Source organism: Sinocyclocheilus grahami, unplaced genomic scaffold (assembly GCF_001515645.1).
Source record: "Sinocyclocheilus grahami isolate Dianchi unplaced genomic scaffold, SAMN03320097.WGS_v1.1 scaffold39.1, whole genome shotgun sequence".
NCBI classification, from domain to species: Eukaryota; Metazoa; Chordata; class Actinopteri; order Cypriniformes; family Cyprinidae; genus Sinocyclocheilus; species Sinocyclocheilus grahami.
This window is the reverse complement of record NW_015505218.1, coordinates 2,460,999-2,488,821: the sequence shown is the minus strand read 5'-3', so window position 1 is coordinate 2,488,821 and position 27,823 is coordinate 2,460,999. Positions and strand designations below refer to the sequence as shown.

The 27,823-nt window shown below is 39.0% G+C and overlaps 1 protein-coding gene across 2 annotated transcripts in view; it reads left to right on the top strand.

The window, feature by feature from the left end:
* ebf1b (EBF transcription factor 1b) overlaps positions 1-27,823 on the top strand; it is a 153,321-nt gene that overhangs the window by 10,171 nt on the left and 115,327 nt on the right. For both annotated transcript variants that reach the window (XM_016267605.1, XM_016267606.1), the window contains exons 5-6: positions 1,749-1,822; positions 6,369-6,437. In XM_016267605.1, the coding sequence (XP_016123091.1) occupies positions 1,749-1,822; positions 6,369-6,437 (143 nt within the window). The remainder of the gene's footprint in view (positions 1-1,748; positions 1,823-6,368; positions 6,438-27,823) is intronic.

Below are 27,823 nucleotides of genomic sequence, written 5' to 3'. Positions count from 1 at the left end.
AAATATTAAGCAGCACAACTGTTTTCAACATTTATAATAATAATAAATGTTTTTTTTTTGAGCAGCAAATCAGTATATTACAAGTTCTTTTAAATGGTAATGATGTTTCACAATATTACGGTTTTACTGTATTTCTGATTAATAAATGCAGCCTTGGTCTTTGAAACACATTACAAATCTTGTTCCAAACTTTGGACTGATAGTGTAGCCTATGCAATTATGTTAAAATTCGTAAAAAAAAATTAAATTATGTTTACATTTCTTTAACCTGTCCTGACGTACACAAAACTTAATTTGGAGACTGAATAAGTGAGTCAGATCTTGATTCCCAATCCACTCTGACTGATTCATTGAGTTATTCGTTCATTCGTAGGTGCGCTAAAAAGAACTAACTCATAAGACTTATTTTTTTCGTGAATCAAACTACACTAGTCACGCCGTATACTTTGATTCAGCAAAAAGCAGTTCGTAAGACACTTGCTTGTGAATCGGACAAGACCGGTGGCATTGTTTCTTTGATTCTTTTTACGTTTAGCGTGCAAGTATAACTAAATAGAGTTTTCTTGTGGTTTTTTTTTGTGATATGGTGTCTTTTTGAAATATTGTTTTGGATATAAATGGATAAATCGTCTTTACCTGCAGTACAGAGTCGTTCACAAGCTGCACGCACTGCTGCTTCGTCATTGACAAACGATTTTGCTATGCTTGTTTCTTACATTGAATGGATAGTAGGTAAATATCCACCCTCAATCAGAGCTAATTTTTTCTTATCTTATAAAATATGCCATTACTATTTCAGTTTGAGAAATTGTGGCAAATGATTCAGTGCGTAAGTGAACTGTCTGAATTCATCAAACTGAATCGCGATTTTAAAAGAGTGATTCATTCACGAATCTGGCATGCTAGTTCTGATTCTAAATAGTTGATAGAAAACACACAACATGATTGCTGAAATATTTCTGGTATATGTGAATCCCATTGACAAGTAACTATTTATCAGTAAAATTTTGATACAAACGGTTTTGCAACGCTATATTACAGAAGTAAATTTGTGAATAGTATTTCCTGTTGACTTTCAGCTGTATTTTTGATGAATATGTTTTTCCTTATCCATAGGAATCACTGTCATTACCTCTCCCGCTTGTTAGAATCTGAGCAACCAGTTATGTTTCGTATCATCTCCTCCACCTACAACAGGTGTTCTTCGGCTTGTTACCCATCCCTCAAATCGTTCGGAGCTTGTGCTATTGTACATCCCAGCCTCTACCACATGTTACCCCACCTCAGCCCCAAGCCCTGTAGGGAGAGTAAATACCAGAGCGAAAAGTGAAACAATGAGTCCTTCTTATCGGAGCACCTTCATTTCTCACCTTCTGTTTTCCTTTACTTAATGAGCCACGTGTGGAGCCAGAGCTCTGGACAGCCTGTCCAGAAATATTGGAACCACTTAGACGATTCCCCACGACACATACTGATATTTATTAAATACGACCAGGCCAACATGCTTTAAAGGCAGAATTACGCCTCCTCGCAGTGTGTTTCTCAAGTGGAATTGGCTTGAATGTGAGGGTGGATAAGTGGAGGAAATGTTTTTTTGGGGATGTTGTGTGGTCAGTGTCAACTTTCTGAAATATATATTTGGAAACATCTTCATATGTAATATGCTTAATTTAATTTTGATTTCCCAAAATGTTAAATAAAGCCCGTGTGAGTCCAAACACTGACTTTTTCCCCCTCTCTGTTCAAAGGCCATCATATATGAAGGTCAGGACAAGAATCCGGAGATGTGCCGTGTGCTCCTGACTCATGAAATCATGTGCAGGTGAGACTTTTTCCATTACACTTTGTCCCAACCAGGTGCGATGCGACAAGTTTCCAAGTGATTTGTATGTCCTGCTGAAAATGCTGCGTGACACGGCACAATCACAGCAAATCAGAACATATTTCATATTTAAAAATCCCATCAAACACATTTTTTTAAATAATAATTATAAATAACAATTCAGTTCATTCCACTGGCTGAAAGATCTTTTAAAGGTGGGGTAAGTGATTTCTGGTAGCCAATGTTGACATTTGAAATCACCAAAACAAACACGCCCCTATTGACACAAATTTGAAATGATTTTCAACGGTCGCTTTGTCGCATCCAGTGTACTAGACAGACTTTAGCTGTTGCGGCACAGACACGGTGTTACTCACCTATCGAGAAGAAACAAAGCAACATCGGCGTCCGATCACAGGCTTTCCGCTCCTTGAGTTCTCTCCAGCGCTGGAAAGCTGATCCGATATTTACACGGGTGCTACTTCTTGCCTTAAGCCTTCTTTTGTTCCGCAGATGTTTTCCTCTTATGTTTTTTATCGCCATCTCTATCTTTCTGTCGCTCGGCTCGCTAATTTCCGTCCTGTGCACTGAACGCTCTCTCCTCCACATCATGAGTAGACACGCCCCTTACTGCTGATTGGCTACAAGTTTGTTTTGCTAGTCGGCCCGAATCAGTTTTCTAAAGCGTTTTTGAAAAATCGCTTACGCCACCTTTAATTGGTGCTTTATTCAGTGCCTTATAAAAAATCCTTATGTCATCTGAGCAATGTTATTTTGACCAATAATGTGTTTTAAATTCTATTTTACTTATTAGTACAACAGCAAATATATGCATTGTTAAATTACATTTCTCTGTTATGTTTTGAAAACTAATAGAGTATTAGCATACTTTAAGCTAATTTTATACATACAATTTTTTGATTAGGCATTACAAACTACTACACTCAGGGGTCCTAGGCAGATTCAACTCAATGGGATAACTGAATTGTTCATGACACCGGAAAACCATAATGGGGTAGAATCCTGCAAACAAAATCATTCAAGTCATTAATATTAAGTCATTAATATTTTTATTGCAGGACTGTAAATGTTTAAACATCAACTTTATTTGGGAGGACACTAGCCAATAAACACGGACTGCCGCAAAAACTCACTCTGTGAGTACCGAGACTTGCTACTGCCAATACATCCACAACATGCTGCTGTGAGCATGTAAGAAATTTTGCTGCTGCAAATATAACATACATGAAATAACCCCATATAGCATACATTAATCACCTTGTAGCAGATCTATACAGGTGGAGCTGGGGAAGGTGGAGGGTTTCTGAAGCAAGCTGCACTGCTACAGCAAGCACTAATCATATATTTGAATGTTGAGCAGCGAGCTCATTGGCTACCGATACAGGAGAGAACCAATCAGCTGTGCCATGTGATAATGATGTCATTAGGTCAGATTGAGTTAGACCTATCGGACTGCGCCATCTAGAGTTTCATGCCAGAACTCTGTATTTGGAATGAGTAGTATGTCCAAATTCACAGAACTCATAAAACTGTAGGCAAAAAGTACCTGGAAAGTTCCGCTGAGGTTCTAAAATACGCATCTGATGGATGCTTTACTATCCACAGGAGACGAGTTGTGAATGACAGTGAAAAGACGCAACTGGCGCTCTGAGTCACATGGTCTTCACCCCCCACCTGCCAAATCAGCATTGATAGGCAATCGTGTATGTGTGCGTGCGATAGCCTGTATGTGTACCTTCAAATGCTGCCGCAATTATAAGCAGAAAATTAGGCTGTTCACCATTAATCAGCTCCACTAATTGCCACGCACCACCATTAGCCATATGGTGCCATGCCAGCTTGCAAGTACGGGACAAAAGTGCTTATTCCTATCATTTTAACAAACTAGGGGGAGAAAAAAAACAGGGAATGTGTTTCAGGATGTTGTTTGTCGTGAAACTGGCCAAAATTGTTCTTCTAAAGACTAAAGTTGTCATAACACAAAGCCAATGTCATGAATCAAAGGAATCATGGAAAGGAAACATATGTTGGGAGGCGTGTGATGGTAGCCACGTTCCAACGTTGACAGAGCCGACTACATCCTGCTAATTAGATGAGCCCATTTAGACATTTCTTCAAAAGCCGCATCAGGAAGGAAGCGTTAAGATCTAAGATGCGATTTCCTTTGGGTGTCCTACGGGACGATCTTGAAGAGGATCAGGAAAAAGATTATAACATTCCCAACCTCCCAATAAGCTAATATAGGCATGCAATAATTACTTGCAGTTGTATTTGCTAAGGCAAGTACTTATTATTTTTTCATACTTAGTGTTAAGTGTTTTTTCAAATATATAAACTCTATAAGTGCAATATAAGTGCTACTGACCTCAAATAACTTTTTTTTGATAACCACATGAAGTAGCAATTTGATAATAGGCTCAATATTGTGTCAGGTTGTGTTTTGTCCAGATCTATTAATTCATTAAAAAAATATATTATATGCAATGACTTTAATACGTATATTTCTTTGATTAGCATGTTTTAATGTAATGTAATTTTATTTTATTTTATTTTTTTATTTTAAACTGGAGACAGAACTGCTTGGCTGGTTATTAATATTTTTAAAAAAAAATTGTCATGTGGGGCAACCAACATGCAGCAAATACCCTTGAAGACCTTTATGGCTTTATGTTAAGGTCAATAAGTCTTTTAAAATATCAGATATTTTAATCTTTTTATCACAAGGCATTGTTAGAATAGGTTTGTGTAAACGCATTAAAGGTTTAGGAAAATATGTTATTACTTTTTACTTGATGGTAACATCACACAGCATTTTTGGTCGTTACATTTAACCCTTTGTTGTAAAAAAAGAATTGCTGCGATTGGTTATCACAACTTAAAATTCAACATTGGAATAAGTAATAACGTGTTGTTTCAACTTAAAGTGTTTATGCTTGACGTAAAATTATAAGTTTAGTTTAGTTAGATTGGATATCTCAGTTGTTATAACTAAATGTAGCAATTTTTTGCAGTGTGTAAATATTTTTCAAAACCAAATGAAATCAACATGAATACTGACCCATCATAGACCAATTAACCATAAAAAAATGCAACAGCAATGCACTCTCAACCACCCGCAACACTCTTGCATCATGCCAGTGAGTTTTGCATAAGAAAAATGTAGTTAACAATATTTCTCTTTAATTGTTTTGAATGTGTATCTATAAACTTGAATGCTCAAGGCTCGGTGTATCAGGAGCTAAATTGTGTCTCCCATGGGCGCTGCCGGATTTGATCATTAGGCTCCTACAACCATTAACTGGGCTGAATTGCTGAGTGCGGGGATTTCAGTCTTCACTTCACCACATGTCTTACAATACTGGGCCTTGACCAGACACACACACACACACACACACACACACACACACACACACACACACACACAGACAGAGGCACTGCAATCCCTTGTTCCAGTCCTTTGGGAGGACACTGACCTAGTTGAGGAGCCTTGCAGAAGGAGGGGCGAGAGAGATAGAGATGCTGATGTAGATAGAGAGAGAGAAATTTTAGTCTTCTATTCATGATGAGTTTCTAAAGAAAGACATTCATCATGCATACCTGAAGAAGTGTATTATATAAATCACATACACACGGTTCCTCATGAATAAGCATAGTGCATCTCATGATACGATCTGAATGTTTGTAGTCCGTGAATGAATGATAAAGTCTATTGATACGTCTAAAAACTGTGTCATTGGAGAAAATAGGGAGCTGGGAATGAGGTAACAAGAGAAACCGTGAGGTGGGAGGGTGGAAGCAGAGAGAGTTGTGGGAGGAAGAAAAACTGAAGGGGGAAAGACAATGCCAGGGGTGTCATGTGACAGTTTTGTCCCCAGCCCTTATTCAGTGTCCTACTGCCATCTGTGCGGTGGAAATGTGATGCCGGTGGTCTCCAAACCGCCACTGAAGCCCCTTGCACACCTTAAATTCTCCTCTCGTCATTCTGCTAAACCTTCATCACCTATGCAAATGCAGAGAAGGTCTAGCAGTCCCAACTGAAAGTGCTTAACGTGTTAACGTAGCGGTAACAAACTCCAATACACAAGGTGGCGATAGAGTTACAGTTTAGCTTTTAGGTCAACAATTACTAATTGATTTCTTCATACATGTTATTGTGCAAGATTCATCAGTTAAAATTATTCCGAAGAAAAAAGGTCCTTCATCTATTCGATTTTAAGCCTCTGAAACGACTTTCCTTTTTGAGTGATGTCACCAAGCCCCCGTTTAAACCCCCATCTGACTTTTGAGTTAAATGACTGTTGGATAAAATCTAGTCTAGCTTGCTTATCTAAGCATTTACATTGAGATTCTAGCATTGAGTATGTTTCTTTGTCAAAGTGTTATACAATAGAATTGTGCATGAAACTTAATGGACAAAATACAAATGCAACGACATGAAAAATATGACTTGCTAAAATAAAGGTGGTTTCGATTTTACTTACGACATAGGATGTCTGATTTAAACTGATATTTTCTTTTTTTTCAGTCGCTGTTGTGACAAAAAGAGTTGCGGGAACCGCAACGAGACACCCTCGGATCCCGTCATCATCGACAGGTAGGAAACTCTCCCTCGTTAACACTTCCTGAAAACATCTGATACTTTCATTGTTATCGTCATGCTGTTTGAGGCTGTGGTTGACGTCGCGTTTGAAGCAGTTCTCAGGACACGCTGGAGTCTTACGGCCGTCACAGTCTGTTGTGTGTGTACGTTTGAGTCACTTGTTAGTTAAATGCTCTGTCATGTTGTTTCTTTTGCTGCTATTTTTTTTCCCCACCATGTTCTTTTTGTTGTGGGTTCAGGATTGGCTTAGCCCAAACACTTATATTAATGTGCTTTTTATCGCTGTCTTTGCCTGAGTAAATTACAGGCCTAGCGGCTTTAGTCAAAGGCGAGTCTTTGTGTTAAAAGTGTTTAGTGAGTAATTTCTCTTGAGAACATGTTTGACAGTAAACATGTAAGCAATTTAGATAATATCTACATGGTATGTATTTCAAATTGAGACCTGGCCCGGTTCTGGATTATGGTTCACCCTTAAGAAGTAAAAAAAGACAGTGTTCTCTGTCTTTTTATTCTGTCTTAATCAAACCCACATGTATAATGGGCTGTGAAACAATAGACGCCAGAGACCCTTGCCCCCCCCCCCCTTCCTCCCCACCCCGCTCTCACCACCTCCCCCTCTACCCCTGGACACGCTGGAGTCTTACGGCCGTCACAGTCTGTTGTGTGTGTACGTTTGAGTCACTTGTTAGTTAAATGCTCTGTCATGTTGTTTCTTTTGCTGCTATTTTTTTTCCCCACCATGTTCTTTTTGTTGTGGGTTCAGGATTGGCTTAGCCCAAACACTTATATTAATGTGCTTTTTATCGCTGTCTTTGCCTGAGTAAATTACAGGCCTAGCGGCTTTAGTCAAAGGCGAGTCTTTGTGTTAAAAGTGTTTAGTGAGTAATTTCTCTTGAGAACATGTTTGACAGTAAACATGTAAGCAATTTAGATAATATCTACATGGTATGTATTTCAAATTGAGACCTGGCCCGGTTCTGGATTATGGTTCACCCTTAAGAAGTAAAAAAAGACAGTGTTCTCTGTCTTTTTATTCTGTCTTAATCAAACCCACATGTATAATGGGCTGTGAAACAATAGACGCCAGAGACCCTTGCCCCCCCCCCCTCATCCTCGCTACCCTGTTCTCGCCATCTCTCTCGATCCCCCGGGGCATCGCTTTCTTTCACCTAACATTCATCTCTTTAAATCCAAAATTAAACTCCTGCATCCTTTATGAATGATGTAACTGTAATTGTAATAACGTTAGCATTAATGCTAATAGGATTCTTAGCGACGCTAAAGATTTCACAGTCCTTGAGGTAGTGTTTTCATTGCCGTTAATGTTGTTAGCTTCAGGCTAGCTGTGTGCAGTTATGTGCTTTGTAATGTGGAAGCTATTAGCCGACGTCTAAGGGCATTTATTTTGACAGGTCATGGTTCTCATGGGTTGAACAAAACAATCTTTTTCCCATTGTTGCAGCAACTGTTACGCTCCATGAAAATTGCTAAACGTTCCTTTGAGACAATATTTAGGCACACGAGGTGAACATATCAAGAGCTGCTTAGCCTATTTGAGGAAAATCAGCACTGAATCACGTTTCATTTGGTCTCGCTAAAAAGGCCCTTGCTGGAATATATGCAGCTTCCCAACTTCCCTAGACCCCCTTTTTTCCATAATCTGCCCGTAACACTGGGAAAGGCCACAAATCAAGGGTATATCTCAGTGAGAATCTATTGCCGAAGGGGGGAAATGACTTGAGTTACACCACATGGAATGGTGTGTAAGAGTTATTGTGTGCAGATGACCAGACTAGGTTGATTTGTGACGTTTGTCAAAAGACCGTTCAGGCTCATTTGTGCAAATTAAACCCCACTGAGAAGAAAAAAAAAAGTTTCCGACTCTGTCAGCTCTCCCGGTTCTGCTCTGCTTGTGTACTTCAGTTTTAGACAGCAGTCAGTAAGGAGCTGGACAGTTGCGGCTGTTCGGTTTCAGCCACTGACCCGTTCCTGCAGAATGGACTCAGGTGTGACTGGAGCTGCTCAGCCGACCGCGCTCGGACACAACAGATCTGCTGCCCCCCTTCATACCTGGCTCACGTGTTTGTGGGTAGTCGACACAGTTTATGCTTCACTTGACCAGAATGGGTCAGAACTCTTGGGAGCCAGCTGTGGCTCCCTTATGCACACTCATGTGCCTTTAAACCTCACTGAGCACACAGGCTCGATATGAACAGGCTGATGAACCTGCTGGAGGATCTCATGTGCATTGGTCCCATGTGCAGTGAAAAGGCCCACTAGACGGTCTTGCTAACATCGAGGCCATCAAAAACTAAATATGTATACTACATATAGGAGCGAATCTTCAGGCACCTCATCTTTCAGTTTTGTTTTAGGGAATCATAATAGTTCTCAATTCAGTTTTTGTGCATGCATATATTATTTGTATTGTCGTGCAATTGTATTTTCGATGTAAATGCATTTATAACACTGTTGTTCTACATTAGAAAGTGTGTAAATGTGCCTTGGCATGGCATATATCCAACCTCTGTGCTATCGTTTTAGCATAAAGAGATGTTTCAACTTAGTGTAGCAGATGTTGCTGATTTTTATTAATTTTTTTATATCTGTATTGTTTGTCCTACAACTACAATTCCGATTATGAATTTTTCTGCACTGACGCAGAATTGTGATGCATTTGTGCAGCAATTTTCCCCTCCCGCACTTAATAATCCTCCCACATATATTTCTTTGCATATAAAATCTTTTTTTTTATTCATAAAGGTGAGAGTGTTTGGATGTTGTGATCTGATCTGGTTGTGTCACTCCTGATCTCTCGTCGCATGTTTCTGCAGCCCAGAGAAATGGGTCATGCAGGAAAGAACAAAAAGAAAAATAAATAAAAAGGTGAAAAAAAGAAGAAAACAATCTAATTTTGGTATGTATTCTTGGCAGCTGCACATTTTCTCACAAGCTCAATGACAGCGTCTCGATTATGACTTATTATTTCTCCTAAATGCGTAACCTAAAGAAAAATAAATCCCAGTTCCGCCTTTTCCCTCTGAGTTATTTAGCTTGGTTAATAAGGGCTCATTAGCACGCACTTCTTTCAATGAGCCGATTTGATTTCACACCAGTAATTAGTCTGGCTATGGCTAATTCTGCTGGTTTTGCATTGAGAGTGATGCTCTAATTAGATATGCAAAGAACACAGCTAATCCAAATCTGCGTTAAAAACACTAATGAACCCTTATTATGCTGTTAAAACAACTAATTTCATATTTACTAAGATTCGGATTGTAAACAACATCTGTAAACAAACAATAGCCACCCTCGCCATTTATCGACGAATATATTTGACCGAATTGTCCGACTGCGGGTTGTCGTTAGTTCTTTCGATTTATTCGCACAGGCAGGGCGAATACCACAAATCATAACCGCTCACAGAATTCGTAATGAACTCCACTGGGCGCTCCGATTTACGCCACATGTAAAACGATTCCTTTCATAGTTATTTGTCTGGATCGCTTTATTTGTTTTATTTGAACCGCTCCCTCTCGCATTCATGTGTGTGTGTGTGTGTGTGTGTGTGTGTGTGTGTGTGTGTTAGCTGTATAACATTAGCGACTCCTCAGCCGGGCCATATGTTCCTCTCGGCCTCTCCCTCTCCCGGACTGACCTTTCATCGGCTCTGTAAGATTATTTCCAATACTTTAATCCCATCTCATTGACATGGACACAAAGCACACTGACATCTAATAGACGCCTCCTCACTTTCTCCTTTCTTTAATCACTTTCAGTTCAGGCCCTCCACCCCCACCTTCCTCCACTCCAACCCCTGCAGCCCTGGACGTCTATTGTTCACATCTCATTTTATTCCAGACCCTCCCATCTCACTTCTGTTTATGTGCAGGGTGCCAAAAAAGCCTTGGATAAGTAGCCGTGTCCCTAAAATTAGCGTTAGGAGAAACAGTTTATATTTTTATTCAAAGGGAGCTGTGTACTTGCTTTACGCGAAGGACGGTAGCATGTCAATCGCCCATTTCAAACATCTCCACTTACCAGCCGCCTATTATATCTGTGATGTTAGATCCTCTGGCGCAGGAGAGGTACAAGAACGGGTGTGTGCTTTCTCGAACGCACCACCAGAAGTTACTTGAACGCTCTGCCGTCGGCTGTTAGGATGTTTCAGCTTCCACTCTCAGAGGAAGTAGTTCTCTATCCACTCTGGGATCGCGAGGGCTCTTGCTCTTGAGGGATGTCAGAAGCTGTCAGAGGGGCCGGCGAAGAATGGAATGCGAAAGTTCCCGTGGATACCGTGGGACTTCCTGTACCCCCAAGACACGGTTCTCAGCCCCTCTTGGCTGGCCTGACTCTCAGCGCTCAGAGCTCAACATCTGGATCTCTGTTCTCTAACCAAAACAACATTCACAGAGCTGATGGAGGGAAAGGGGTCACCATGCCCTTGAATTTTACATTTAATGGCCTGCTGAAAAAGTGCAGCTCTAAGCTAAAAGTTCACGGCGTGCAGGCAAAATTGATCTTTTTACCTGTTTTTGCCTTAGAGTTAAAAAAAAAATAAAAATAAAATGTATGTATGTATATACAATATAATATAACTTGCTGTGCATGATTATTTTTGTAAGAAATATGAAATATGATCAAGTAAAATTTTTTGCAATTTTTGCAAATTTGGACACATTTAGGAATAATTCAGTGTTGATAAAAAATCTAACTATGTGACATTTATTTCAAAGAAAGATAGCCAAAGCACTTTTCAAGCAAAACATTTTACAAAAAGAAGCATGTTAAAGGTGAAGTGTGTAATTTTGGCATACCATATAACAGAAGTCAGTTTTTACCTTAAAAAAAACAAATTAAATTAAATTATATATATATATATATATATTTGTAATTACGACTTTATATCTTAACGTGGCTTGTAACTGTTATTGCACTTTTATTTCTCATAATTGTAAATTAATTTCTCACTAAAATTGGCGTTATTTCTGAAAATTGGGTCTATATCTCTCAATTGCGACTTTATTGATCATTCTTGTCCAATACAACCTCATGGCAGTTTGTTACTATTTTATATTTTAGCGAATTGGTGGCTACTTCATATGATCTCATTTGTATGATTCTAAAATAATGAATTATATTTAAAAACTCCCCCTGACTGGTTACCAAACATTATCATGTTTATAATTCATGTGCTGAACTATACCTGTGGTAACTCCTTTGCGAACTTCATATTGACTCCACTAAAATCCCCCTGACTCCTGTTAAAATCATTGCAAAAATGCAGAATGTTAGTTCGGAGAAAACCATGTCCATCATTTGTTTACAGATGTGTTCTAATGCAAGACACTCATTCAAGTGCCCCTTTAGTGCCCAGAAACTTTATAGAGCAATCGCCTGAGAGTTCAGTTCAGACCACACCAGCGGGATACTACTGTGACATTAACAGTTTAATTAGCGCTATCTATGACCCAGCACACGATTGTCTCAAATTAGACTGAGGCGACCATTGTTAAATTAATCCAGTCCAGATTGGCCTATTGAAGAAAGAAGAAATGCAAAAAAAGGCTTTTAGTGGCTAGTGTGAGAAAGAGTGGCAGAAATCAGCAAGGAGTGAAAGGCAGAGGAGAGAAAGAGGCGAATATATCCGTGGCTTGTTCGAATGCGTCTGCTTGTCAGTGTAGCGCTGTGAGGTTCCTCGTGCTTTCTCAGTGCCAGCTCTTTGTGACAGCCTGCGTGTGGCCCACTTAATCCCAGCCAGGAAAGACGATAATAACAGTGTCGCCCTCTACCTCTCCAAGTTAATATACGGTTAACGACTTCTAGTTCACTGCTGAAAATCCTATCATGCGCCTGGTTGACCCCTAAAGCGGCGTGCGCGTTTGTCTGCGTGTGAGCGTGTCCGTCTCTCTCTGTTTCAACTTACTTTTCACTAAAACATCAGCTCACTTTCTTTTCTTCCTTCTTGCTGTTCAATGCTGTTTTATTTGGTTTCTACTGAGCAAATCTTTTGAGTTTTGCCGGTGAGATATCACTTCCTTGCATTGCGCAAAAGTTAACGGTAGCAGTTGTGTGTCCCCTCAGAATGCTCGTCTCCCTCACTGCCTCGAACAGAGGATTGAGTGTGTGTGAGAGCTGTCAATCAAGCTGTCTGGATTCAGCTGTCAATCAGTCAGCCTCTTTAGCTTTCCTATTAGCATCTGAGTTAGAGGAACAGATTTTAGGTGGCTCATTAACCCTGGCTTTAGTTCATGTTGTATCTTATAAGTGAGTTTAAGTGTACTGTACTTCTAGAATTTTGCAGTTAACTATTTTTTTAAAGCAGCATGAATGAGATCAGGCCAAGTTCTTATTTGAAAATCTGCGACTGACAGCAAATCTCAGCTTTTCTGTGAGAGACAGATGTTTGAAATTCATTCTCAGAGATTTGTTTTATTCCAGATAGTGTGTTGAGCTCATGTTGCACTGGGAATGGTTGTTTACCGTGGTAAGGTGTTCTGTGTGTTTGCGTGAGTGTGTGAACATCGGAGCTCTGATGATCAGGGCTTCCTGCTAAATGAGATTTTGACCTGAGCTCATGATGGCAGACAGGATGGACCACTCCTAAGGCATTGATGTCACTTCCTTCTTTCTGCTACCCGTTTGCAGGTGCAAAAGAAAGAAGTGTGAGAGACATGCAGCTTGTTGTCAACATGTTTTTCCATATAATGATATTTTAATTAGATTTCTAACTCTGTAGGTGGCAATTATTCCTCTGACATTCATTTACAGTCTATTTACGTCTATTTACTTTATTTACTAAAATAAAAGTGTATGTATTGCATGCATAATTCTATTTTAAAAATAGCTTGTGAAACTATGCATTATGCATGCAACAATTAATGATTCAGACAAAAGTATGTTACATTGTTGTCACATGACCTAGAATGTTGCATACATAATTCAACAAGTTGCGTACAATTATCATATTGCGTTTTATGATATATGATATTTTATGATATATGATATCTGGCAGGTACTTTTTTAATAAATGTATTTTGTTAAAAGATATTAATATATCAAAGAATGATGTAATTCTTTTTTATTTAAAATATAATAAGTATTATATATATTTGATATTATAGAATTTAGTTTAAATTTAAATTTAATACATTTCATTTTAATTTCCTCTACTGAGTCAAACTTGGCACCCTTGTTTGTTTTGCATCGCAGAATTATACTACTAAATCTATAAGCTACTTATTATTAAATTATTCTATACAGACTAAAAACACTACCCCATGATTCAGAGCAGTAGTTTAGACTTCTGCTTAGTTTGATGTTGGGGCCAATTTGGACCGGAGCCTCTAGGCTGGTCTTCCCCCTCCAGCATGTGGGTGGCTGTATTTATTCAATGTGAATTTTAGGGACTGTACCTGAATAATTTATTAATGTATAATGTATGGGATCCGCAAGCTCTCTGTATCCCCGCTGTGTTTTGAGTGTCTCCTTAGCTGGGATCCCCCTGTGCTTGGGGCCCATTGTTGTGTTTCGATTCCACTTCCTGTGGGGAAAGGTCACCCGTGGCTCTGAGAGAGAGAGAGAGCAGTGAATTATTCATGCCATTGACTTTGTGTCAGAGAGAAAGAGAAAAAAACTGAGAAAGAGAGAGAGGAAGAACTGAAGATGTTTTATTCATTTATCCTATTTTGAATCCCTTTTTGCACCTTCCATCATTAGAAAGCTCAACATTTACATTTGATGCTAATTCACGATAGGTCCCCAGATTCCACCCGAGCATAATTCTCACACAACAGAACTTTTTTCACTCATTTTTTGAAATTCAACTATAATATGAAAAAACTTGTAATCTGTTCTGTTCCTTGACATTGAAGATTACAACATCCCAAGTAAAGCAGTTTTGAATGGCTTGTTTGTGAATTAACTGCCATAAAAACAAACCAAACCCAGTACCTTTACATTTGCACCTAGTGTTTCTCTGCGGTGGGCCTAACCAAGTGCCCTGAGGCGGTGTTTAAAGGGGCGGCAGACACACACACACACACACTACTCCTGAGCCAACCTCTTGGAGCTATAAGGACTGGAATTGAAGTAGTGTTAGGGAGAAATGGCCTTGCCCCGGGATATGATGCACACAGATGTGTCCCTGTGTCCCTATGCGTAACCAGCCCCCCATTATGCACTGGGCAATCAGCCCACTAGAACAGGCAGGGTGGAAAGGGCAGTATGTGTGAAATGTCAGGTTTAACTTTGTCTTTGTCTACAAAACTAATTTTATAGATTTAAATTGTTTTTTTTTTTTTTTACATATTTTTTTTGTTTATCATGTTTTATAGACATGTAGCATGAAATACCTTGGAGTACCATGTACTGTAAATACCAGGGGGCCAGGGTTTGGCTGTATAGTGTTAACAGTTAAATCCTCAGTTCTAACCGTTTTGCATCCAGTAAACTGACCATCCTTTGATGGCTATTCAAATGTTATATACATTTTTTCATGTTATTGTAGCAGCTATTGACTTTGTTTTAGAGGGCTTTTAAAATCTTCAGGTTGTACAATGTCATGTGGTGTGACTCCCCCCAAAAGTATTGATATTTATGAATTAACAACTTAAGGATATTTGTAAAACTGCCTTTTACATTGAAAAAAAAGTAATAAAAAAAAACTATAAAGTGTATAATATGTAAATTTACCTTGATGGGTACACCACGTACAATTTTAATAGTCTTTAAATTGAATGGTATCAAAGTTTTTGACAATCAGCATGAATATAAAGAATGCATTGAACTTGGCATATACTGTATATATATATATATTCGAATTATATTCAAATTTAAAATGCATAATTTCAGTTAGGGTGAAGAAAAGCTTTTGGCTTCTCTCCTGAGGCCACAAGAGGGCGCATCGAGCAAACTATTACTAATGCACGTTTATTCAAAGCATAAGATAACATGACTATCTGTGGAAAAAAGTGCATAATGTTTAAAATAATGTTTATAAATAAATTATAATTAATTAAGTAGCTTAAACAGCTATAAACAAAACAGCATCATGTATGTATGTATGCATAGTTTAATACAAAGGGCGGAAAGCCAATCACAAAGAGTACATTTCTCATTTAAAAACATGAGATGCAGTGGGATGGAGGAAAAAAAACCGCCATAAAGTCTCGATATATGTTTTTTTTCAAAGTTAAACTTGCATTAATTTTACATGGCTTTCTAAACATGCGGCTCCTTTGTGCGAGATGCGAGTGCAACGGTGATAGATGTCCCTCTAGAAAATGCACGAAATATGCGTTCTGTGTGAACGGCTTGGTTTCAGTTTTGATGTAAACAAGATCTTCTCCGCATTGATGTTCTCTTTTTCCGCAATATTTTTAACGAACAACGCAGCAGCGCCGCACCTAGTGGCTTCAACTGGATAGGCTAACAGAAACATTATAAAGCAACGACACTTACATCGTCATTGCATCTCGTGCGCCACTGATAAGGCTGCCTCCTAAAATTGGAATGCAACATTTTTGCATTCGAATGTGGATTTTTGTTTTAAATTCGACGAATATTCGAAATTCAAATGTTTTAACAGCCCTAATATATATATATATATGAAGCAGTTTTAAGCAACTGTTTTTAACATTGATAATAATAATAAAATTAAGTTTCTTTAGCACAAATCAGCATATTAGAATGATTTCTGAAGCATCATGTGACACTGAAGACTGGAGAAATGATGCTGAAAATTCAGCTTTACATCAGCTTTACATCACAGGAATATATTACATATTACAATAGAAAATAGTTTTAAGTTTTTTAGGTTTGAATAATATTTCGTATTGATTATTTTATTTTATTTTATTTTTAATCAAATAAATGCCACCGTGGTGAACATAAGAGATTTCTTTCAAAAACATTAAAAAGTCTTACTGACCCCAAAATTTTGAACAGTAGCGTACTTGTAATTGTCCCAAATACCATCATGCCAAAGTACCATGGTATTACCATTCGATACCGCCACTATGTGGCCACAGTATGTTTTTGTGAGCACAAGTAGGAACATCTACTGCATCTACTGGCTGATAAAACTGTGGTTTGGATTTAGGTGCCAGTGCAAAGAGCTACTCTCACTTAATGGCCATTAATATCACTGCCAGAACACCACTCCCTTTACCTGACCCGAGAGTCTACGTATCCATGAATGGGCCGCTGTGTACCCATCTAAAAAGTCTTACCGACTCCAAACTTTTGAACAGTATCGTATTTGTAATTGTCCCAAATACCATCATGCCTAAGTACCATGGTATTACCACCACTATATGGCCACAGTACGTTTTTTGTGAGCACAAGTAGAGGATATCTATTGCATCTACTGGCTGATGGAACTGTGGTTTGGATTTGGGTGCAAATGCAAAGAGCTACTCTCACTTAGTGGTCATTAATATCACTGCCAGAACACCCCTCCCTTTACCTGACCCGAGAGTCCACGTATCCATGAATGGGTCACTGTGTACCCATCCCCCCCCAAAAAAAAATCACCACCACATACCCACCCAGCGCCCGACCCGGTGAGTTTGCATTAGCAATGCCATTAAAATGAAATAGACGCTGTTGGCCAGGAAACCCAACTACCCTTTTGCTCAATAGACAGATTCAGTCACATCCCTCGCCCCTCCCGGCGTAATGGCCGCGTATAATTTCCCATCGCGAGGCTGCGTGTGTGTGAGCCTGTGCACATGTAATTTCATTAGGCTGGTAAGTGGTAAACATTCCTGCTCTGTTTTTTTTCCTAACGTAATTTAGCAGAACTCTGTGTACACATTGCTGCCGTATTTTGCCGCCGCGAGGAGGGCTGTTTTGAAATCATGCTTTTGAAGCATCGCTCAGAGAGTTCTCCGTGCAGTCAGGACTTCAAAAGGCCGCTCTAAAGACGGCTCTCCATCAATGTGCCATTAATTTCCATACTGCCTGCTCCTCCATCACTTTAGAGGGAAGCGCGCCGGGTGACACTTGAGATTTTAACTTTGCAGACTTTGACGGAAGGCTCCAAAGGGGTATGATCCACTTGCTTGCTCTGGTAGTCTCGGGGTCGACGACTGGTCTTTTGGTACTGGTCTGGTCTCGCAGTGACAGCAGGGGTCTGGGGACAGCTGGACCTTGGGGAATGGGTTGACTGTCACCATCCAGGCAGGGCATGATGGAGGATGCCGCAGTAGCTGTCAGTCTCAACTGTTTTGTTTATGCACACGAGCCATTTTTCTGCAGATAAATGATAAAGTCATGAAAGAGCAGGCGGAAGCCCCCTGCATATTCATCTCCACCGGTTGGTGTCCTCTTGCAGATACCTGTGCTTTTTTGCAGTTATGTTAAGAGGAATGTGACATGGAGGTGGCCTTATTATTCTCCACCCTGGAGGTGTCTGGGAATGTGTATTTATGTAAGAAGCTTCAGTGCCAGCGCCTCCAGCTAGTAGGTCCAATATAGCCCTGAAATTCTTTTTACTCGCCTTCTTCCTCGATTTAGCTTTTTTGAAGGAGGAGGGGGGTCGCTGCAGAGGAAAACCCTCTGGGAACGATGGGGAGCGATGATTGACAGGCCGTTTGCAGCTTCTTCGTCACTTGCAGAACTAGACCCCAGCCCCTGGTGAATTCCTCCCCAAAAAGTTTGCAGCCTCCAGAGTTCAGCATCTCAGTCGGTGGGGAAACTTCAGACCCATAACAGTCATTAATACAGGTTGCAGGTGAGTTCAAGCGAACGGGTCGCGCTGAGAAGGTAAACAAGGTGTAGATGTTGGCTAGCGAGTCAGCACTCCGGGCTGCGCTGAGAGAATCTAAAAGTGGGGGAAGGCTCTGGACGTGGCTCCATTATTAATAGCAGGGTCTGAATAAAAACGCAAACCTTGTCAGATTTAACGGATGGCTGCATCCACACGGTCGGCCCATCAAAGACAGGCGGTGGGGTGCTGGAAGACCGGGGCGCCGCCAAACCTCTAAACGAATGCGTGTGTGTGTCTCGTGTGTTTTTACGGCACTATCTGCAGGAGGAAGCGAGTGGTGAGGGTTGCCAGGAAAGAGAGCTCACGCCGTGATGTTGCATGATAAAACATGCCATTTTTTTCTCTCAGAATATAATATTATCCAACTTATATCGAGACAAGGACAAATTTCCAAACAGTACAAAGTGCATCATAAATAATATATATTTTAAAGCTATATACAGTGCTAAAAATTATTTTCAAACATGTAAATATGTATATAAAGGTTATTGGAGTATGTTTTACAAGAAAATTCTCTAATTTCAAAATTCACTTTTAATTCTATGTGTTACTTGCCATTTCTTTGTAATTATTTGTGACATTTATTAGCAGTTTCTGAGTGAAAATTATTTCAAAGTAAATCCTACACCATTTTTAGTGTAGGCTACATGGCTGTTTCTTTAACTTTGGCCCTGCGGACGTTTAGAAAATAAACTTTTGAAACAGACGTTTCACGTTTTCACTGGATATTCTGTTTGTTCTGCATGAACGTACATCACAGGAGATTTTCTGTTACTTTTTGTCATTTTCTTTTTTTAAAGTCATCATTTCCATGCAGTGTCATTTCCACCACATCTCAAATTATGTATTGTGCTCAATAGCATTCTGTGATGTAAATGAAAGGGTGGAAATGAGAGAATCTAAAAGTGGGGGAAGGCTCTGGACGTGGCTCCATTATTAATAGCAGGGTCTGAATAAAAACGCAAACCTTGTCAGATTTAACGGATGGCTGCATCCACACGGTCGGCCCATCAAAGACAGGCGGAGGGGTGCTGGAAGACCGGGGCGCCGCCAAACCCTAAACGAATGCGTGTGTGTGTCTCGGTGTGTTTTTACGGCACTATCTGCAGGAGGAAGCGAGTGGTGAGGGTTGCCAGGAAAGAGAGCTCACGCCGTGATGTTGCATGATAAAACATGCCATTTTTTTCTCTCAGAATATAATATTATCCAACTTATATTGAGACAAGGACAAATTTCCAAACAGTACAAAGTGCATCATAAATAATTTATATTTTAAAGCTATATACAGTGCTAAAAATGATTTTCAAACATGTAAATATGTATATAAAGGTTATTGGAGTATGTTTTACAAGAAAATTCTCTCATTTCAAAATTCACTTTTAATTCTATGTGTTACTTGCCATTTCTTTGTAATTATTTGTGACATTTATTAGCAGTTTCTGAGTGAAAATTATTTCAAAGTAAATCCTACACCATTTTTAGTGTAGGCTACATGGCTGTTTCTTTAACTTTGGCCCTGCGGACGTTTAGAAAATAAACTTTTGAAACAGACGTTTCACGTTTTCACTGGATATTCTGTTTGTTCTGCATGAACGTACATCACAGGAGATTTTCTGTTACTTTTTATCATTTTCTTTTTTTAAAGTCATCATTTCCATGCAGTGTCATTTCCACCACATCTCAAATTATGTATTGTGCTCAATAGCATTCTGTGATGTAAATGAAAGGGTGGAAATTACATGTTAAAGCAATAAGCCCCAAGAAGCCGTGGTTTACAGTGATTTTATAACAGCTAAGGGGCGTTGTTCGGCATGACGTGAAGCCAACCCCCTTAGCTGTTATAAATTCACTGTAAACTACGGCTTCACGGGGCTTATTGCTTTTATAAAACGGTTATTCCATATACGCAGTACGGTTTCACAACATACAACAGAGTAAATAAAGTGTAATGATATTAATAAAAACAGTATTCTTCCACCAAACAATGTAGTTCCTCCGAATCAGTTGTGGTTGCAACAAAGTGGCTGCCAAGCAACACGCAAACGTAAACAAAGGTTTATGTGTTTAGAGTAATTTACAACAGCTTCGAACGTGGCTCAGCCAATCAGAATCAAGGACCGGAACTATCCGTTTTATAATTAACGTTTTATAACATGGTATTAGTTTTTTTTGTCTTGCTAAGGATAATTTAATAGCTAGCATGTTATGGATCCCTAATATAGGCACTTTTTGTGTAATTTTGTAAAATGTCATCTTGATTGGAAATGACGCACATTAGAAAATTCTGTTCACAAATAAATCAACAAATTTAAAATGAGTTCACAAATGAATTTAACTTTTTCATAATGCATCACATCTCATATATTTTGTATAATCGTCATATTTAAAAATGGATGTAAATAATTTTTCTGACATTAAATATTGAGATGGTTTTTGCCTTTGTTAAGATACTTTTTAACATGTAATCATTAAGCATAAAGTAATAAAATCCATTAAAAATAGGCATTTGTAAAGTAACAAAAATGGAATTGTAAAAAAAAGTTAAAAGTTTTAAATATGGTCTTTATATAACGAAAAGAAAACGTTGACATCTGTTTGTTTTAATAAAAATAAATCCCTTGCCCAAAGTTGAAGAAACAGAGATAAAACGGCTCACGAATAATGTTTCACATGAACTGTAAAAGCTTCTATTGAGCTGTCATATACACTTGTTTTGCTGTTGCATCACAATATTTGGATTCTTCTCAGCTAGAACCACATTGTAACATAGCTTACTTAAAAAGCATAACCCAGGCGTAATATTGTTTTATCAAGCTCTCCACGGCCTATAATATGATACATTTCTTGGTCCTCTTGATGGCCTCACTGGGTGAAGAAAACTCTTTAAAGTGTGTAAGGATGGGCAGGAGCGAGCCAGCCTGGAGCTCTAGAATGAGCCACTGGTTCAGGGTGGGGGACTCCGTGTGTCAGCCTGTCTGGACCGCTTTACCGCTGGGTAATTAACAGGCAGCTGACACCACAGTCATCTCCGTGGAAGATTGTTCATCTGTCTGTTGATCTCTGCCTCTCTCAGACAACCTCTTGACACAGACCAAGCAGCGAATCATCTTCTAAGTGTGTGGTGGCTTTGTGAGGGTTTTAGAACATTTTCTTTTCAGTCATTTTAACATTTTAAATCGTGTCAGATTAATTGGTCACTCACTTGCATTTTGAATGCAGTCAGCAATAATGTGCATTCTTAGACCTAGTTTTCTTGATGAATGGTCTTGGTTGGTGGTGTATCCTCTGACGTGTTGTACAGTGGTGATTTCATGGTGGTGACCAGAGTTTGAGTCAATTGTTCTATTGCGTATGATTCATCGACGCAAAAAAAACAAACAAATTCTGGCTGATATTGATAACCTGAAAGCTATTTTTATGTTATGGCTGGAATCTGATAAATAAATATATTCATTTATACTATGTAAAATAAATACATAAAATAAAATAAAAATGCAAAATAAAATAAAATAAGTATAAAATAAATAAAAATAATAAAATAAAATAAAAATAAATTCACTGTAAACTACGGCTTCACGGGGCTTATTGCTTTTATAAAACGGTTATTCCATATACGCAGTACGGTTTCACAACATACAACAGAGTAAATAAAGTGTAATGATATTAATAAAAACAGTATTCTTCCACCAAACAATGTAGTTCCTCCGAATCAGTTGTGGTTGCAACAAAGTGGCTGCCAAGCAACACGCAAACGTAAACAAAGGTTTATGTGTTTAGAGTAATTTACAACAGCTTCGAACGTGGCTCAGCCAATCAGAATCAAGGACCGGAACTATCCGTTTTATAATTAACGTTTTATAACATGGCATGAGTTTTTTTTGTCTTGCTAAGGATAATTTAATAGCTAGCATGTTATGGATCTCTAATATAGGCACTTTTTGTGTAATTTTTTAAAAAAATAATAAAATAAAATAAAAAATCCAGATAATAAAATGTATACTAATTTGTAAGTTAAAAATGAAACACAAAAAAGAAATTTTTAGTGCTACAAGTAAATTTAGGCATCACATTATAACGTTATGAAAAGTGGATATTTAGATTGGCTAAAGATTGCATTGTTAAATTATTAGAGTTTGGAAAATTAATTTTCAGTGAGCTTTAGGTGACAGCAAAGGTGATCTAACTGTAAAAATAGGTGAAATTATCATTCATAGTCATTCATAAATATCAATACATTTTATGGAGCAATTACATACCAATTCTAATATGTCTTAAAATCATATCGGCCGATAACCGATATGGTACAGATATATCAGATACATCCCTGGTTGTAATTAACTTTTCTTTGCCTCTGAAATGACATTCTTTTTTCAACTAAATCAAATTCCAAAGTTTCACACCAAATATTATCTTTCTTGGAAATACAAAACACATTATATCACATCTGTGAAGTGAACATGTCACAAGGATTTGGACCTCATATTCTTGCATGCACTTTCTGCGAAGATACTTGGCTTATCGACCGCCACCACGTGATAAAAAGAATATATGAAACCTCTTTCGACCAATTACACCTCAGGCCCTGTCGTGACATTGCCCTAAAACGAGAGCAGACTGGTGGCAAGTCAATCCGACTTCTCTCTTTTAACACTGGGATGGAGCACTCTTTCATTTTCCTCTTGTGTTTATGTGCTTTTGTTTTTCGGGGTAGCCGCAAACACTCCAAACTGAAAAGCTTGGGATATATTTCAGGAGTTCGTATTGGCAGGATACGAACGCAAGGTGCCCTCCTCTTTCGGTGCCATGCGAGCTGCACAGCTTCATGTCCTCGGGCGCTTCCCTCCTACAACTGAGTCACAATGAAAGGAAGAATGCCTGGAGTCTGCCACAGCTGCCACTCCTGCTGTTCGGGCCAACTTTAATGCATTCACCCCGCACCCTCGCCACCCCACCGCCGTCTGTCTGTCAGTGTCTGTAAACAAATCTGAGACGGGGATGAAGAGAGAACGCCGTTAGCATCTCATTTCAGCGTCTTCATCAGGGGGCGTTCAGGGTCCCTCAGCCTGTCCGTGATAGGAGATGATGTCATGTGTCTGGCCGTGCCTTCGGACCTTTTGTGTGGATCAGTGGGCTTTTCCTGTTCGACAGGTCTGTCCGGCGATCGGGCTTGGAGGTTGTTCGACAGACGACTTCCCCTGCAAAGCGCTCCAGGAAGAGTAGTCCAGTGTCCCGCCGCGCATAGCATTGTTGTCCCCTCTGCGGGCCTCTGCTCCCTCTGCGCCAGCTGCCCTGATCGATGGCTTTATTCATCGTCTTGGTTGTCCCCGGCAACATGCAAGACGACTGTACAACAACAAACATGCCCTGAGACGATGGGCGTAAATCATGAGTGCACTTGAGCCACCAAGACAGAGGGCGTGCAACCAGGCTGGGCTGTATATCAAATATTCACAATATATTTGCAGTGTGATTGGTCATATGAAGTTAATGAACACTGTGGATTTTGCGTTGATTTGAATGTGCTCTTTATTTGACCATGAAGTTCAGTAGCAAAAATGGATTCATTTTTGCAAATTAGTTCAGATTGTTAATTTTAATGAATCAATTGAAAACTGATTCAGTGATTCAGTCTCTGTGTGCCATTTCTGATTTATTATTATATACATACATATACATATATCTGTATACATAAAATAGATCATCTACAGTCCCTGTGTCTAAACTAAAATGAACTTATTTTAATGTATACAATTTATATAAATGTATTATTATTTATATATTATATATTATATTTATATTATATTTATAAAATATAAAATATGTATTCATTATTATTTTTTATTATTAAATATTATCAAAATATACTATTAATATATTATTATACTTTGCCTAAAAATATGGCGCTTTTCCACTGCGTGGTAGGACTCGGCACGGCTCAGTACGGTACGACACGGCTCGGCTCTGTTTGTGTTTCCACTGCAGTTTATTACCGCTTTAGAGTGGGCGGGGTTATTCACATGTCATTATAGTTGCGCCGCCTCTATTGCCGTGACTCCTGAAAAACTTTTTCATTCCGCGTTGCCCCATCAAGCTCTCGCTGGATCCGCTCCTCTGCTATCAACGCTTAATAAACTGCTGTTCCTGTGTTTAAACGGTCACACTTTATTTTAAGGTCCAATTCTCGCTATTAACAAACCATTAACTACGACTTTTGCATCAATACACTCTTTATTTGCTGTTTATTAATAGTTAGTAAGGTAGTTTCAGTATGTTTAGGAATTGGATAGGATTAGGGATGTAGAATATGATCATGCAGAATATGTGCTTTATAAGTACTAATAAACAGCCAATATGTTAATAATAGGCATGCTAATATGCAACTAGTTAATAGTGAGAATTGGTCCCTATACTAAAGTGTTACTGTCTAAACTAAATTGATCTTATTTTAATGTATAATCATGTATAGGATGTTCGTCATTTCTTCATCTAATCATAGCTTTTCAGTATTCAGTGTAATGTGTGATTGTGTTGTGTCCGTGTTTTCGGAGTTGTTTTGCCTGACCCTGACAGCAGCTGTAGTGTAACGTCCCATTCATATTCAGGAATTATTTGCACAGATACTCGATAAAGCCACAAAGAAGCTTATGCAAATTGACATGGAAGATTAAAGATTATACGTCCCTTAAACCAATTTTTAAGACTTGGCTTTGTTTGTCCAAGACAGTTATCGTTGTTGTTATTGTCTGTTATTTCTGTTGCATGATGACATTGTTTAGGCTTGTTGTGGTGCCATTTTTTTGTTGACTTCAGAGAAGAACAAGAGTGTAAGATCAAAACAAAGCATATTAGCTCAGGGGACGGCGACGCCTCTTGGGATGTCTAGCTCGAAACACCTCGCACAACTTCAACATCAAATACTTTTCATCGATTGAGATTAAGTGCTAAAGAAAGTCGCGCTCTTTTTGCCTCACATTCATACTTGGGGAAAAAAAAGACATGTCCACCCCCTCCACCTCCTCGGGGCGGAATAAGAAACGCAGAGAAATCAAAAAAGAGAAACGCTGCAGATTTCTAATTCAGTCAAGTAAAGCACTCCCCGTGTCAGCTGTCAGGCAGGAAGCTTATCCGGGGGGTCAAGGGTCACAACGCTGCTTTCATGAGAGCGCTAATCGATTAGCCGTCAAGGCATTGCTGCCTTGCTCAAGTGGCAAGACCGATGGCAGGCCACCTGGGTCCCATTTCAATAATTGCTCGCTGCATGTGGTGTGCCACCTCCTCCTGTTTCTCCTTAAGGGAAGGAGAGATGGAAAATGCAATGAAAGTGAAAAATAAACAGCAATAAAACAAAACACTCGCTCTGTGCCATGGTGGCACTGGAAAGTGTGTTGCGGTCCGTATCGATTAGCGGACACGGGAGGAATCGTTTAGTCGGAATTTATCGAGTGACCCTTGTAGGTTAAACTTGGAGCTTTTGGCCTCTCATCCAGTTGTACTCATTGCTTTAGGATCCTGTGGTGGATCTTAGACTAGCTCAGGGGTAGGCAAGTTCGGTCCTAGAGAGCCACAGTCCTGCAGAGTTCAGCTCCAACCCTAATCAGACACACCTGAACAAGCTAATCAATGTCTTCAGGATTACTAAGGCTATAGGCAGGTGAGATTTTTTTTCAGGGTTGGAGCTGAACTCTGCAGGACTGCGGCTCTCTAGGACCGAACTCGTCTACCCCTGGACTAGCTCATTAGCTTCCTGTGCTCGAGTCTCTCTGGACGTCTCTAATCGAGGAGAACTGCTTATGAGTGGAGGATAAGGATCCCATCCAAACAATAAAGAAGTTCAAAGGCCCACATGATGACACACATGTATCTCGGCCTGTTGGAGGAAATAGCTACATTTCCTCTGTTGACAAATGTCAGAGTGCTACGAGATATTATGAGGAAGTGGAGTCATCCATCTTTCCTGAGGGCCTGTGTCAGGAACGCTGTGTTTATAGCTGAGGGTTTCATCTCAATACTGCAAGTGAGTACAAATAAAAGAGTGGTTCAAGTAAAAAGGGACATTTTTTGACTGCATTGTGCATGGTCAAAGTGTTCTGGTGTTCAGGGGTGCTTCCTCTTCTAACATTATTTCATTTCTGAGTGGCTCTAATATTATGAGTTATAGCCCTGACGTTTTAATTCTTAATTGGCGAATGAGAATTTGGTAGACTGTTTTTACAACAGAAATCACACGAGTAGTCGTTCTCTTTAATAGCCGTGTTTTCTTTTTTTAATCGAAATCAATAGTTCTGGCACATTTAGATGGAATTAAATCACATTAAAATCTATTCCGGAGCCAGAGTGGGGTTTAAAAAAAGATGCTTGTAGATGACCGTTTCAGGATGGCTGATTTTGTTCCTGCACACAATCGCGCGCGCACACAAACACCACTGAATTTGCCCTTCCATACACAAACATTACATGCATTCTCATCCCTGCATACAAACTCCTATACAACAGAAACGCAAGCACATTCACACACACCCACACACACACACACACACTGTGATGCATAGGAAAGCTGGATCGCTCAGGATATATGGCAGTGGCGATTAGGCGCTAATAGATTGCTCAGTCAGGAACCGTAGCTTAGGCTGCCATTAGCGCCACGTTACTGACACGAGCCTCACATCGCTGATGTCACACGGTCAATTGGAGACAAGGCAGGGCCCATCCGTCAAGCATTTAGCACACCGCTCATTCATCTCCACCATCCTTTGGCTTTATAGTCCTTTTCTAAAAGAATAACACTGCTCAGTCAACAGCATTAGCAGTAATGTTATGATTTAATGTTATGATTTGTTTTTTATTTATGTATTCTATGGTTTGATGTTCGAAAATGAAGAAATGAAGACAGCTATAAATATTAGTATTGTAATTTTACAGTTGTAATGTAAAATTCAATTATCTTAGTATGTTTAATAATAATAATAAAAATAATAATAATAATAATTATTATTATTATAATGCTATTAAAATAAATAAATGTAAAATAACTAACAAACCTTATTACTCGGTTATTTTTGCTCTCAGTATCTGTGGATTCCAGAATGGGACATTTAACATAAAGTGCGGTTTACATGCAGCAAATTATACAGAAATTATGCTTACACTGTATTATATGTGACCCTGGACCACAAAACCAGTCATAAGGGTCATCTGACTAAATAAGCTTTCCATTGATGTATGGTTTGTTAGGATAGTAACAATATTTGGCCGAGATGCAACTATTTGAAAATCTGGAATCTGAGGGTGCAAAAAATAAAATAAAAAATCTAAATATTGAGAAAATCGCCTTTAAAGTTGTCCAAATGAAGTTCTTAGCCATGCATATTACTAATCAAAAATTAAGTTTTGAAATATTTACGGTAGGAAATTTCCAAAATATCTTCATGGAACACGATCTTTACTTAATATCCCAATGATTTTTGGCATAAAATAAAAATTTATAATTTTGACCCATACAATGTATTTTTGGCTATTGCCACAAATATACCTGTGCTACTTATGACTGGTTTTGTGGTCCAGGGTCTCTCTCACACACACACACACACACACACATATATATATACAT